The 12,682-nt window shown below is 48.9% G+C and overlaps 1 protein-coding gene across 1 annotated transcript in view; it reads left to right on the top strand.

Moving 5' to 3' along the window:
* GRIK4 (glutamate ionotropic receptor kainate type subunit 4) overlaps positions 1-12,682 on the top strand; it is a gene marked incomplete at its 3' end in the record, with an annotated part of 137,855 nt that overhangs the window by 123,310 nt on the left and 1,863 nt on the right. The window contains exons 13-17 of the mRNA XM_082330578.1: positions 3,864-3,973; positions 6,086-6,259; positions 6,408-6,573; positions 8,929-9,154; positions 10,594-10,722. Coding sequence (XP_082186704.1) covers positions 3,864-3,973; positions 6,086-6,259; positions 6,408-6,573; positions 8,929-9,154; positions 10,594-10,722 — 805 coding nt within the window. The remainder of the gene's footprint in view (positions 1-3,863; positions 3,974-6,085; positions 6,260-6,407; positions 6,574-8,928; positions 9,155-10,593; positions 10,723-12,682) is intronic.

Here is a 12,682-nt window from a genome sequence, read left to right as displayed (position 1 = left end):
GGCTGTTTCTGCAAGAGGGAACAGGCGCACACGGGGGTCCTTTCAGGCTGTGTGTGTGTGTGTGTGTGCAGGGCAGGCAGGGAGCCGTAAGGTCTCTTATGGACCTGAACACAGATAAATCCAGGACCATGCCATACAGGTCCACTCCTCCTCCTCCTGGATGTCCTGCACATTCAGGCTCTTCAGTCACCAGTATCTGCCCAGAAAACTGATTCTCTCTGGCTGAAAATGAAGACTTCCAAGAACGACTGAGGAGGGTAAATGAATCTCTCCTGCTTCCGTCTGAGGATTTGCAGGAGGCCTTCATCAATTATTGGACATTTTGAACATTTCTATTCCAGGAAAAATAGCTCTTTCAATTAACAAAGCTGTATTGGGACCAGCTAAAAATATCTGACAGACTCCAGATATTGTCATTCCCATCTTCAAAACAGACAGATAAGAGAGAGTTTGTGCCCTCCGTGGGAACAGAATATCTTTATTCTTATCCACAACTGTGAATGAAAAGAATATGTAGCAGCAGCCTGAAAATGACTGTAGCTGAAAAGAACCAGAACTACTACTACTGTAAAGTCACAGGAGAGAGTCATTGCCAAGCCTGAGACTTAAAGCTTCCAACGCAATTTCCTTAATGAGTGTAATTTATTGACAAACTGCCCCAGAAACAGAGAGAAGACATCAAGGCCTTAATTACAGAAAGGAACCTTGTTACAGGAGCATCTCATGAGGGAGCCCCAGCCGAGGCACTGCCAGTGCCTGGGATTCTCCTGCCACCTCTGGGATGCCAGGCAGGGATACGCTGCCTGGAACAATCTTCTGCTTGAGAAGCTCCAGTTTGCTCGGCCGAGGGCAGACGGTGCCCTTCACACCTTGCAGGTTCCCATTGCCTCATTTCATTCTTGAGTGTGTAAGCACCTGTGGAAGAAGAGAGGCAGCTGAGCCAGTTTAGCTCTAGATGAAAAAGGGAACCAGGGGCCTGTGGGGCACCCAGGAAAGCTATGCGGTGGCTAAAGAGAAGAGCTTTGGCATCGCCTGCCTTCGGCTTCCCGTTGGCATCGAGAAGTCCATTATCACCTGGATGGGGTCAGTGAGAAGTGCAGACGGAGAGCACCTTGGAGCCTGCAGACTCACGACATGGTCTCACCTCTCTGAAATAGCAAGAGGAGCTCCAGCAAGGTGAGCAAGGGATGTTACTGGAGACGTGAATCCCTCCGGGATGCTGGGGGTGTAGTGTCCAGCAGTGTCTCTGGCTCTGAAGGCCCTTGGTTTGGGTCCAGATGCTGGCTGTAGCAGTCATTTGTCTCTCTCTGGGTTTCTGGGAAGAATATAAGGAAAAGCAGAACACAGCAGCAATTGACCAAAAAAGGGAAAGGACAGAAGAAAAACATAGTATCTTTCACTATTATCTCACCTGCTTATACCAAGCAGAGTAAGATAACCTGGTACAGAAGAGAGACCTTGCCTTAAAGAGAGACTCTGGAATTATACCCAGGAGAACCTGAACCATTGCTTGGGAAGTGACTTTACATTAATCTGAAAATGGATGCAGGATGGTCTGAACCACTGATTCTTAACTCATCTTTTTGTTAAAAGGCTTAATAATTGAGATTCTCTAAAAATGTTAACGTAGATCCCAAGCTCAAACTCATCTTGTCCTTAAGGATACAGGGATAGGGGGTTATGGTGTGGTGGTTCTTTACTTCACGCAGGGCAGAGTTTGCTGTAGAAGGTTTCTGAGATGTTACAGTCCCAGCTGGTGACTGGAGCTGAGAATATCACAGTATCCTAGATATTTTTAGTAGAGGAAGATTTTTGTGCAACAACTATTGCCTTTTCTAGCAACAACTTAGTCTTCAGAAGAACTACCAAGACCTTGTGAAATTCAGGTTTTGCATAAGATTAGGAATACTTCAGTAGTAAAACAGTGTTTTTTAATGGAAATGGAATTTAAAGTGCCGCTCTGAGTCTGGGGAAGGGAAAAAAAAAAAAAAGGCAGCTATGTTTCCCAGGGACTTTTGTGAAAACAGAAAATTATTCACTGCCTTTGGATTAAGCACAGCTCTAAAATATCAGGACTCTGGTCTTTGATGCTCTGGGTTTGCTATGGCAATTGAGGTTAGGTGTTATTTATTACCAGCTATTATTAGTTTATGTGGTGTCACAGATGGGCAGGGTAGGGCAATGGACGAGGGGAGAAATGAGGGCTCTGTTTGTCAAAGATGATGCCCAGAAGCGGCTTTTGTGTAAAGCAAGCAAACTACAGCGGAGCAGCTGCCGCGCTGCAAGTGCTGGGAAACGGCTGCCGGAGTGAGCTGCATTGAGCAAACAGTGATAGACATTTTTAGCACACAACAGAGTAAGGTGCCAGTAAGAAATATGCTGACAGCCTGGCCAAGATGTGATAAAAGGCTGTTTCCACTCTGACTTTACAGTAACAGCCTTCACAGGAGCTCTGACTCGTGGGCAGCTTCCCAGTTACAGGTGCTTGGGGAAGCTGTAGATCCTGAGGTTTTGGGATGCCAGGACTGACTTAGTGGTTTGGGGCAGAAGATACAGGCTCCCATGAGCAAAGGGCTCACGTTCCCGTGGAGTTAACGCCACCCTTTAGCCCTGCATTGGGAGTTCATGCTTTTGCTGGGAGTCTTTCAGAGGAGACGGTAAGGAAAGAAGATGCCTGAGGTAGATGAGCATTGCCTGAACGCTTGCAGTGTTTGGGGTGGGAGAGGTGTGTCAGGGGTGCGCAGTACTGAAACAAAGCACTTTCTGCTCCACACAGGTATTAAAAATTGTGCAGAGAGCAAAAGAGGACTTTTTTAAGTCCTGTGGCTTGTGCTCTATTTTCACGTCTCCCCTTGTCCCCCACGGATGTGTTGAGTGTGATCAGAGGTAAATTAGTGGCTGCTTTTTCCATCCTGGAGGAGGCTGTGTTGCAGAAGCACTGCATACGCAAGAGCTTGTGGTAGCAGGAGACATACCCCCACCGAAATGGGAGGTGTCCAGCTTTTGAGAAACTTCTCCTAGGAATTAATCGTCCCTTTGCAGAAATTTTGTTAAATTTGACAAGATTTCAATGGTGGCAGTGTCCTTGTGAAAATTAAAGGTACTTTGAGAGAAGATCAACCTGTTTTCTTCTAGCGGTGAAGACTTACTTTTCAAGGAAAGGTGGTTTGCTGAGAAAAAACAGGAAATTCTGACGCATGCTGGAGATAAAAATATCGTGTTCCCTGAGATAAAAGTAATAATTTTATTGAGTTTGGTAGAGGAGAAACGTTTCAAGGCTGAAGAAAGAAAACCAGAAATATTGCAAACTTTTTTTTTTTTTTTTCCTTTTCTGCACGAAAATATTTTTTTCCCCACTCTGCTTCATGCAAAGGATCTCACCCAACTCTGAGCTCAGGCGTGCTCTCCCAGGGGAGCCCCTCCTGCCCAGCAAGCGTGGTGTGCAGCCTGCTTGGGTGGACAAGGGCTCCAGATGGGGACTCCCCCATCAGCAGCCCCGCAGGCGAGGGGTGCAGCACATCCTACCATGGGGAGGGCAGAGTGCTGCGATTGTCTGGGTTTCTCTCTCAATTCACTTCTTTCTTTGCCTGGAGGAACAAAAGTGGTTGAGGTGGGGAAAAGGAGTAGTCTCAGGAGATGAATGCCAGTGGGGAGATGCTGCAGGACTTGGTCATTTGTTGCATTTAGTGTCACCTGTTTTCCCTGCAAGGCTTTTGCGAAGCCCTGTTTGCTTTATTTCCCTTCTGTTGCTCCCATCCGTTGTCAGCATCAGGGCAGGTGTGTTTCTTTGTGTCATGTTCAGAATGGACCACTTAATTTGTAGAAATATGAGCAGGTCAAACTCCTTTTCGTTTCCCTTCCAGGGCCGCAAACCTGGCTACTTCTCGTTCCTGGATCCCTTTTCTCCTGGCGTCTGGCTCTTCATGCTGCTCGCCTACCTGGCTGTCAGCTGCGTCCTCTTCTTGGTTGCTCGGTAATGTGACTGGCGGTGCCTTTTCCTTCCTCGCGGTGCCATCTAGCGTCACGCTCCCAGACCCGTGGGGGACACGGGGACATCCCCCAGGCCACCAGTGTGGAGAGGACAGTAAAGGGTTGAGAAGAGTCCCAGCCCCTTGCCCTCCTCCAGCTGGGGATTGGGGCTTTGCCGCTGAGTGCTCGCGCAGGCACGTCACCGATGCATATGGCAGCCCTGGGATGGCCGTTGGCATGGCTGGGACAGGGCGGGCAGGAGTGGCGTGGGTGATTTGGGAGCGCGCTTGGCCACAGCGGTGGGTGCCAGTGCCGAGAGCTGCGTGGGAAGGGTGGGAGGAGGTTTGGGAGTAGGGCTGGTGCTGCAAAGGGTGCTGCTCCTTGTAGACTCTTGATCTGCAACAGATAAACCAACCGCTTGTCTTTGAACAGGAGGGTGGAGGCTGGTAGGTGCCGGCAAATGCATTCAGAGGTATTAATGCAAATTCCAGTAGTGATGTTTGGTTCCTCTGGCCTTGTAAAACCCAGTGTGTACAGAAAAAAGAAGTTCATTAATATCTTTCAAAAGCCTGTTGGTTGATGTGCAGAGCCTCGCTTGACAGCTCTCAGTTTCATTTCCCTATGACTAATTTAAATCAGCCTTAAAATATATCACTGAGTGCGTGTCTGCAGCATGTCTCCTGTCGAGGCCCAGGGTCTGCGCTCCATTGCTGTTTTCCCTGACCTCCTAACAAACTGCTTATGGTTGGCGGCATAGATGGGCCTTTTCAGACATAGTCGAACTGTGTCCTGGCAATGTGTGCCAAAGATGCGCTCAGGGCTTGAAGGCTGTTTCGGGACACGGTTAATACGCAATTCTCATTACAAAAATTGGAACTGTGCTGTTACTCAGTCCCTTAGCATGGCTAAAGTTGTCATCCTGACAGGGCTTCAGTGGTTTCTTCGAATGCCATTACAGCCTCAGAAACATAGTTCTGAAGAAACCATTGAATAATGCAGCCCGATGCTCTCCGCAGACTGAGATTTGGTGCCCCTGTAGCCCCCTCCTCATGTTTTAAACATGATTCTCCAAAAAGATGCCTTTACGCAGCTTCCCATTGGAGATGGAGGTTTGGAAGCTGCTCTCTGCCTTGCTCAGCAGTAAAGGAGCTTTTGACCCTGTGAATTGCAGAAGACTCTCCCAGAGCAGTGTTTTTTACTGCTAGTGCTCAAACCATAGAAAGTCTTCAAGAAATAAGCTCCACCTCGCTGGCATCACCATGAGGTAGGAGATGCAGAAACGAAAGTAAACACCTCATTTTGGTTAAATGCTGCATAAGCTGGCAGAGCCCTACAGCTGTATTGGCAGTATCCCCAGAATGACCCTCCCAGGCACCAGCTTTGTTAACCATTAGCAATATAATAAACTGCAGCATAGGAATTAGAAGACTGTCTTAGCAACCAGGGAGCTAAGGATTGGAAACAGCAAAAAAAGAGAGCTAGGCTACAGTCACTTCAGTGACAGGCTGTCAGTTATTTCAGATTCCCACCTCTGTCCTGTCCCCGTGAGCACTGAAAGTATGTGATGCTTTGAAACACCAGCACTTGGCTTCGAAGTAGCCCTGGGACCTAGACCTTGCTGGGGCAATCAGGCCTTCTCAGAGCAACCATTTGCACCAATACAGTTATTTTTCTTGATGGTGTCATGCAGTCAGGTCTCACTTCACTTTTGAACTTCCCATTGATGCTCATTCTCCAGCAGGGAACACAGCCAAAGGTGTTTGATTTCAATTTCACATCAAATCCATGCACATCTGGAATTAATGTTGTGGTTGTCTGTGGTACGAATTCGCACACAGGGCTCCAGCCTCCCTGCAGCCCGTGCCCGGATTTTCAGCACAGCCTCTCAAAACTTCTGCAAATCTTTACAAGAAAGCCTCTGGCTTCTGAGTCTTAGAGCAAGCATTTCACACAGCTCTGAGCCCTGGGCATCAATTGACAGCAAAGAGTTTCCTCCTCAGAAAAATCTGCCTCCAGGAGAGTTAGGGCTTCACAGCTTTTCTTATTTTGCTTTTTTTCTCCAAAGTGCCCCATTTCCCAGTGAATTACCTGAGCTACCTGTCTCTTGTCATTTTAGATTGACACCGTACGAGTGGTACAGCCCCCACCCCTGCTCACAAGGCAGATGCAATCTCCTCGTGAATCAGTACTCTCTCGGCAACAGCTTGTGGTTTCCAGTTGGGGGATTCATGCAGCAAGGCTCCACCATTGCCCCCCAAGCATTATCCACACGCTGTGTCAGTGGAGTCTGGTAAGGAGGTCAGCCCTCCTCTTAAGGAAGGCTTCTCTGTGGGTCTTTTCTGGGCCGAAGCAGATGGAGAGGCAGAGGGTGGGGATGGAGATCAGGTTCAGTCCATGGGGAAATCTCAGGTCACCGTCTTCACTTCCCCTTTCCCTAGGTGGGCATTCACCTTGATCATCATCTCCTCCTACACGGCCAATCTGGCAGCCTTCCTCACCGTGCAGCGGATGGACGTCCCCATCGAATCCGTAGATGACCTGGCTGACCAGACAGCCATCGAGTACGGCACCATTCACGGTGGCTCCAGCATGACCTTCTTCCAAGTAAACCCCATTCTTTTGCTAACTGGGGCAGGGGGTGCAGAGGGCACCCTTTAATCAGATTCGGATGTCACCCCAGCCTGTCATGCCTGTTTCATTCCAGTTTCTGGCACGGAGGGGACCTTTGGAGAGACCCCTGGCTGCTTGGTTGCACAGGACTGGGCTAGGTCCACAGTGGGATGAGTGGTGGGGGAGGCATGGCGGAGGATAGGGAAGGCAGGATTTTGTAACACAGCAGCCGCATGCTCTTGGGCTGCTGGAGCACCAGGGTCAGGACATCTGTGCTGGACCCTGGAGGAGCAGACTTTCCTGCCAGGACTTGGAAAGCAACTTAGCGCTCGGAGTGTCACAAAAAACGTGGTGCACATCCCTGTGTCACAGTGATGACAACACGGTCTTCAGCAGATGAGCATTTGCAGTCAGATTTCCGTGGGTCTCTCTGTGGTTTTGATGTGATCTTAGCTTCTACATGAGAGTCCCTCAGGTTGGGTAAGCAAAGAAGCGTTTGCAAGCCCCAGGTAGGCTAGCGTATGTAAAAGTGCTGGAGTCTGTATGTTGTCAGTGGCACTGAAAACAAGTCAGTCAAGTGTATGCAAACGTATGCGTGCCATTTAGCCCAATTTAATTTTTATCTTCCCTGCTGTATTCGTAAGGGAAATAAATGAGTGAATCTTTTCTGCAGTGCTCTGAATGCACAAAGAACTGCTTGAGGATTATTTATTTATTACTTGTTGAAATTCCAAGAGGAGAGAAAGCTTTTCTTGCTTTTTCCCTCCTCTGAGTCTGAACTGAATTGGTAAGCCTGAGAAATCTCTCGAGTGAGCCTGAGCTTTTCAGCCCAACTTTACACCCTTCAGGGTTTGGCAAAAAGCTACTTTTAAGCAGAACGTTACATCTAAAATGAGCTGAACAGAGCCCAAGTGACTAAGGTGGTTGTATACGAGGCACTCACTTAGTTCTTTTCAAGAAAGCTTTCAAGTTATAAAACCCTGACTGTGGCTCTGCACTGCCTGGTGGGTGCTGGAGTCACTGGTATCAGGGAAGAAATTAGCAAAAGATGTTCTTGTACCATTTGCAACGCTTTAAACTGTGTTGGGATCCCTTTGCCTCTGGTGTAACGATGGTGGGTCAAACGCAGCAATGGATTAAGCAGGCATGGCTGAGGCTGTCTTCACCAGCCCATAGCTCCTGGCTGCGCGAGACGTGTGTCCACTGCTGAAGCACCTAGCCTTGTCCTGGCAGCAGTTTCCCCTGACGCTAACACACAGGATTAAGGTTTAAAAGTGCAGCGCATCAGGAACAAACACACACCCTGTTTGTCTGTCCCTTGCCCAAGTGACTGCACCCAAGAGGACAGAGCTGGACAGACGAGGAGAGTTAACTAGGTCAGCAGCAGATTCCCTGAGGCTCCCCGGCATCGCTTGCCAGCCACAGAAAATGAGTCCTTGAAAGTGCGATGGCACGGAGTGCCAGGCAGCACGTCCCGTACCTGCTGCGGTGGCCGGGAGGGGAGGGAGGTGGTGTAAGGGATTCCGTGTGCTGCAGAAATGCAAGGGTGAGGGGAAAGGGGCAAATTCAGAAACTCCTAATGTCGACCAGAGCGTGTTTATCTTCAGTCTTTGTGCAAGCAGTTTTCGCTCTTTCCTCAGCACAGGCAAGAGAAATTAACGGTAGTCAGCTTGTCTCTCAGTCAAACCAAGGTGGGTCCAACCACCAGCAAAGTCTGAGGATTTGGGGATGGTTGAGCTTTAGTTTACAGCAGTCAACGAAAAGATTCCAGTTCTCTTAAGCAGGTACTTTGATTTGCCTTACGAGGGGGTGAACCAAAATCTGGACTCAGGGAGCAACAAACTCCAAAGAGCTTTGGCTCTGCCCCCAGCCCTCAGTGCCCTTCTCAAGGTGACAGTGTCCGGCTCTGATGCTGGTGAACTGTTAAGCACAAGGTTACAGTGACAGACGATAGGGTGTAGCTGTACAGGGAGCATTGGGTGGTTTAAATTAGCCACACACGAGCTATTTCTTCTGGCTTTTTTGTGTATTTTTGATATACTGTTATGGAAACTATGTACTTTTCCAAAATTGAATTTATGCAAAGAGCTTTGCTGGAACCTATTGGAATTAGGTATGCGTTTCATGCCCAGCTTTGTCAACAAAGTCTCAAATTCACCAAGATATTCGGGCCTCTAAATCTCATTGGCATAAATGGAGGTTAGGCATCTAAATCCGTTTTGAATCTGGCACCAAATCTGCTTTGACTCCTTTCCCCATTGTGGCCTTTTCATAGCGGCATCTCATTTGGGGTTTATGTTACAGCGAGATGCTCCCACTTTAGCTGCGCTTGCCTCCTTTCTCCTGCAGAACTCCCGCTACCAGACGTACCAGCGGATGTGGAACTACATGTACTCCAAGCAGCCAAGCGTCTTTGTGAAGAGCACGGAGGAAGGGATTGCGCGCGTGCTGAACTCCAATTACGCCTTCCTGCTGGAGTCCACCATGAACGAGTATTATCGTCAGCGCAATTGCAACCTCACGCAGGTCGGGGGCCTTCTGGACACCAAGGGCTACGGGATTGGCATGCCCGTCGGTAGGCAGTGAAGAAAAATTCTAGTCCTTCTCAGCTGTTGGCAGAGGACCGGAGCATTTGAAAGGCTGAACCGGCTCTAAAGCCAATGTCACGTTTCACAGCTCTGCCCAGGGTCATTTTTATCTCAGGAGGAAAATCAAATACATTGCAATTGCCCAAGGTGCATGCTCAGAGCCAGATGTACAAGACCCTGCTCTGGTCCAGAGCCATGTGACACGCGACTGCGGCTCTTTAAATAATTCATGTGAAAGATGTTTCAAAATTGCTGCTTATTTTCTGCATATATGCTCTTTGCTGACTGTTTCCCTTTTGAACCAGTGTTTTTGAATCGTTTTGTGCTCCTTGTTTTATATCAGAAGTGCTGTTAAAAGTAATGCTGTTGCAATTCTTGTAGTTTTAGCACAAGTTTCTTAACAGCTGGTGGTTCTTAAAGCTCCAGGACAGAGAATTGGGCAATTCAGTGACTATCTCGGCTAATAATCAGGTTTAACAAATGCAGGGTTTTTGTCTTTCAAATATGAGAGCTAGCAAGAGAACGTCATCTCCCAGGGCAGCACAGAAAACAGATGTAGTAGTTGTTATTCCAAGCAATCAACTGATCTTTCGGCCAGTCTCGCAGGCTCGGGAAGCCTTGTTCCTGACCTTTAAGCACCTGCACTTAGCAATACAAAGTTAAGGCGAATTACATAAGAACCATCACACAAACAGTCACTATAGTTTAGCTAACATGCGTAAGCTTGTAAAGTCACAGTAACCTGATCGTGAGTACAAATCCTTACTTTCAGGACTAAATTTGTTCTGACATTGTCTTGTTAAACAGTGAAACTGTAGCAGATAAGAAGAGCAGAAAGCTGCTCGCTGGGACAGTAGTGCAGAGTTACCAGGAGATCTGCGGTCTTTCCCACGGCCCTTCTTCGGGGTCTCTGGTAGCAGACACCATCGAGACTGCAGTAGAGATCGGTACGGAGCGCAGAAGTGAGCCTCCTCTACCAAGAACATTTGGGCTTGCGTGTAGGTTGAACTTGCTGCTGTTGCAGTGCACCAGTTTGAGGGAAGGAGTGTTAGAGCAAGGTTGAAGTTGGAGGCAGAATGACAGGAGAGGGACCTCAGTGGTCTGGAGGAGCCGTGGTGCGATCCTGAATTGCCTCTTCAGACCCTGCCCCTGAAGCCAAAGCTCCCCCTAGTAAAGGACCTCTTTAAACGGCCTATGTGGGTCTTGGCGGACAGGCGAAATTACCATGTGCAAATGCCATTAACCAGGTGACAGTCCCAGCAGGGAGGCTGCAGGTTTCAAGGGCTTACATGGACTGAAGTCCCTTCCAGACTGTTCAGAGGCAAGCTTTTGTAGTTGGGCACACTGGCAGGGCATCGTGGCGGGGATGAGTGGGGAGGAAGGCTGGCCGAGGCGGTACCTTACCACGTACCTCTTGGCGTTGCAGGCTCTGCGTTTCGTGACGAGTTTGACCTGGCCATTCTCCAGCTGCAAGAGAGCAACCGCCTGGAAATCCTGAAGCGGAAGTGGTGGGAAGGAGGGAAGTGCCCCAAAGAGGAGGACCACAGAGCCAAAGGTAAGCCACGCCGCTCGCCGGTAGCGTGCTGAAGGGACCAGGCAGTAGAAGCATCCTTGCCAGCGGTGCAAGGATGAACGTCCATCTGCACATGAGCGCTGCCAGGTTTTCTGCCTGAGAATTACTTTTTCCCCTTCTTCTGACCTGAGATTCCTTCCTTCACAATTCAAGGAGAAAGCCAAACAGCTCTGCTGTGCCTCATGCTGTGTGTTTTTGCCTGGGGCAGAGATAGCAGGAACAACCAAATGACAAATATTGGAGGCATATGGAGGGTAAATTAGCTTCTAATGAATGTCTGCAGCATTACATGGGAAAATGGATGGCTAAAGGGATCAGACCAAAATCCTGGGTTCCTTCAAGGGAGATGGATCTCCACCACAGGCCCACTGGTTAATGGCTCTAAGTGAAAACGCCTTTTAAACAGCCGCGGGAAGGGACACAAGGACTTTATTAGTACATCTGTAAACCGAGGAGCAAATTCTTTTGGGTAATGCTATGCAAATTGCCGTAAAAGCTACCACATTAGGCTGATGTCCCAGTGTGAGAGCAGTTGCCAGCTTAACGCAGTTGCTGCATTTTTTAGTTTTGGCAGTCACCCTTTCCTCAGCAAGCGTTTTCTGGGAGGCCAGCAGGACCCCCAGTTGAAAGGACAGTCTTCTGACCTTTCTGAGGAGAGAGATGGAGAGCCAAGCCGGGTCCATGACAGCTCTTTTTTTTTCCTGACAATGCAGCAGCTGTAGGTGTGTGTGTCTGTGCAGTTCGTGAGCTAGGCTGGATGAGACCCCGTGGGGACTGCAAGCCAGTGCTCCCCGTTGGGCAGTCTTGAAGCAGAAGGTGTTGGCCCGGTGTGAGACATCAGGCCTCAGGGCAAGGCGATAAGCTATTAAAGAAGTTACTTTCGAAGGTGAGCAGGCACATGGGTGTCTTTTCCTCCGTGGACTGTGCAAAAGGCAACTCTGAAGTGGAATCTAGTCTGTGGGCTGTTTTGAGATGGCTTTGGAAGGAGGCAGCAGGGAAAGCAGGCTCCTGGGCTGTGTCTGGCACTACCTGGTGTGCTCTGTCACCCTGGACAAGTTTTTCTGCTGTTTTGTGCCCTCTGTCACGGCTCATTTTCTCAGTTTGGGAAATGAGGAAGGCTGTAGCCTGCTGGTATGTGTATATGGAGGAAGCAAATACCTACCTCTCAGGTGAGCTTGGGAATGGGTGTCTGAGGTGGCACCCAGGTAGAAGGACAGAAAGATGTAGAGAGAGGTACTGGCCCTAAATTAAAACTTGAGAGCTGCTGAGAGGAGAGGATGGCCTTTATCTTGGGTCTAAACTGTGATTATGGGATGTGTTTTCTGCCCTGCAATTGCTGTCTTAGTGGAAACATCTCTGCGAAGGGCTGATTTACAGAGTCACTAGATTGCTCCGGAGGCAATGCCAAAAGAATGACGGAGGAAGAGGGAGAAATGTGACCTCCTAAGTTTTAGAACAAAACAGATCAGCGATTTACAAGGATTTTGGTGAGATTTTATGTCTAAAAGCCACGCAGAGATTAAGTCAATAAATCATTGATTCTTACACTTTGATTTAATGCTACAGAGGGGAGAGGAAGATTTTTATAGATGTTCTTGTTGAGTAATGGCCTCATACACTCACCTCGGTGCAAAGCACCGCATGCTTCTTAGTAATCAATCCAATCAGGGGCCCAGTCCACTTGAGACCCAAAACCAACAAGCACAGGAGAGAGGAGGCGTTTCTCGGACAGCGTGTGCTGAGGCTGGCACTGCTCCCCGGCTCCTCTCGTGGTCCTGTTCTGCAGGGCCGGGCGGAGGCACAGGCTGCCGTTTTGGGGACAGGGGTTGTGGTGGGAAGCGAGGTGACAGCCTCGGTACGCGGAAAGCTTAGGCCAGGTTCTTGAGGGGTGGATTTTCCTTCCAGCTGGTGAGCTTTCTGGAGTGCAAGCTATGTAGGACAG

Source organism: Platalea leucorodia (genome assembly GCF_965183815.1).
Source record: "Platalea leucorodia genome assembly, chromosome: 20".
Lineage (NCBI taxonomy): Eukaryota > Metazoa > Chordata > Aves > Pelecaniformes > Threskiornithidae > Platalea > Platalea leucorodia.
This window is presented reverse-complemented; position numbering and strand designations above follow the sequence as displayed.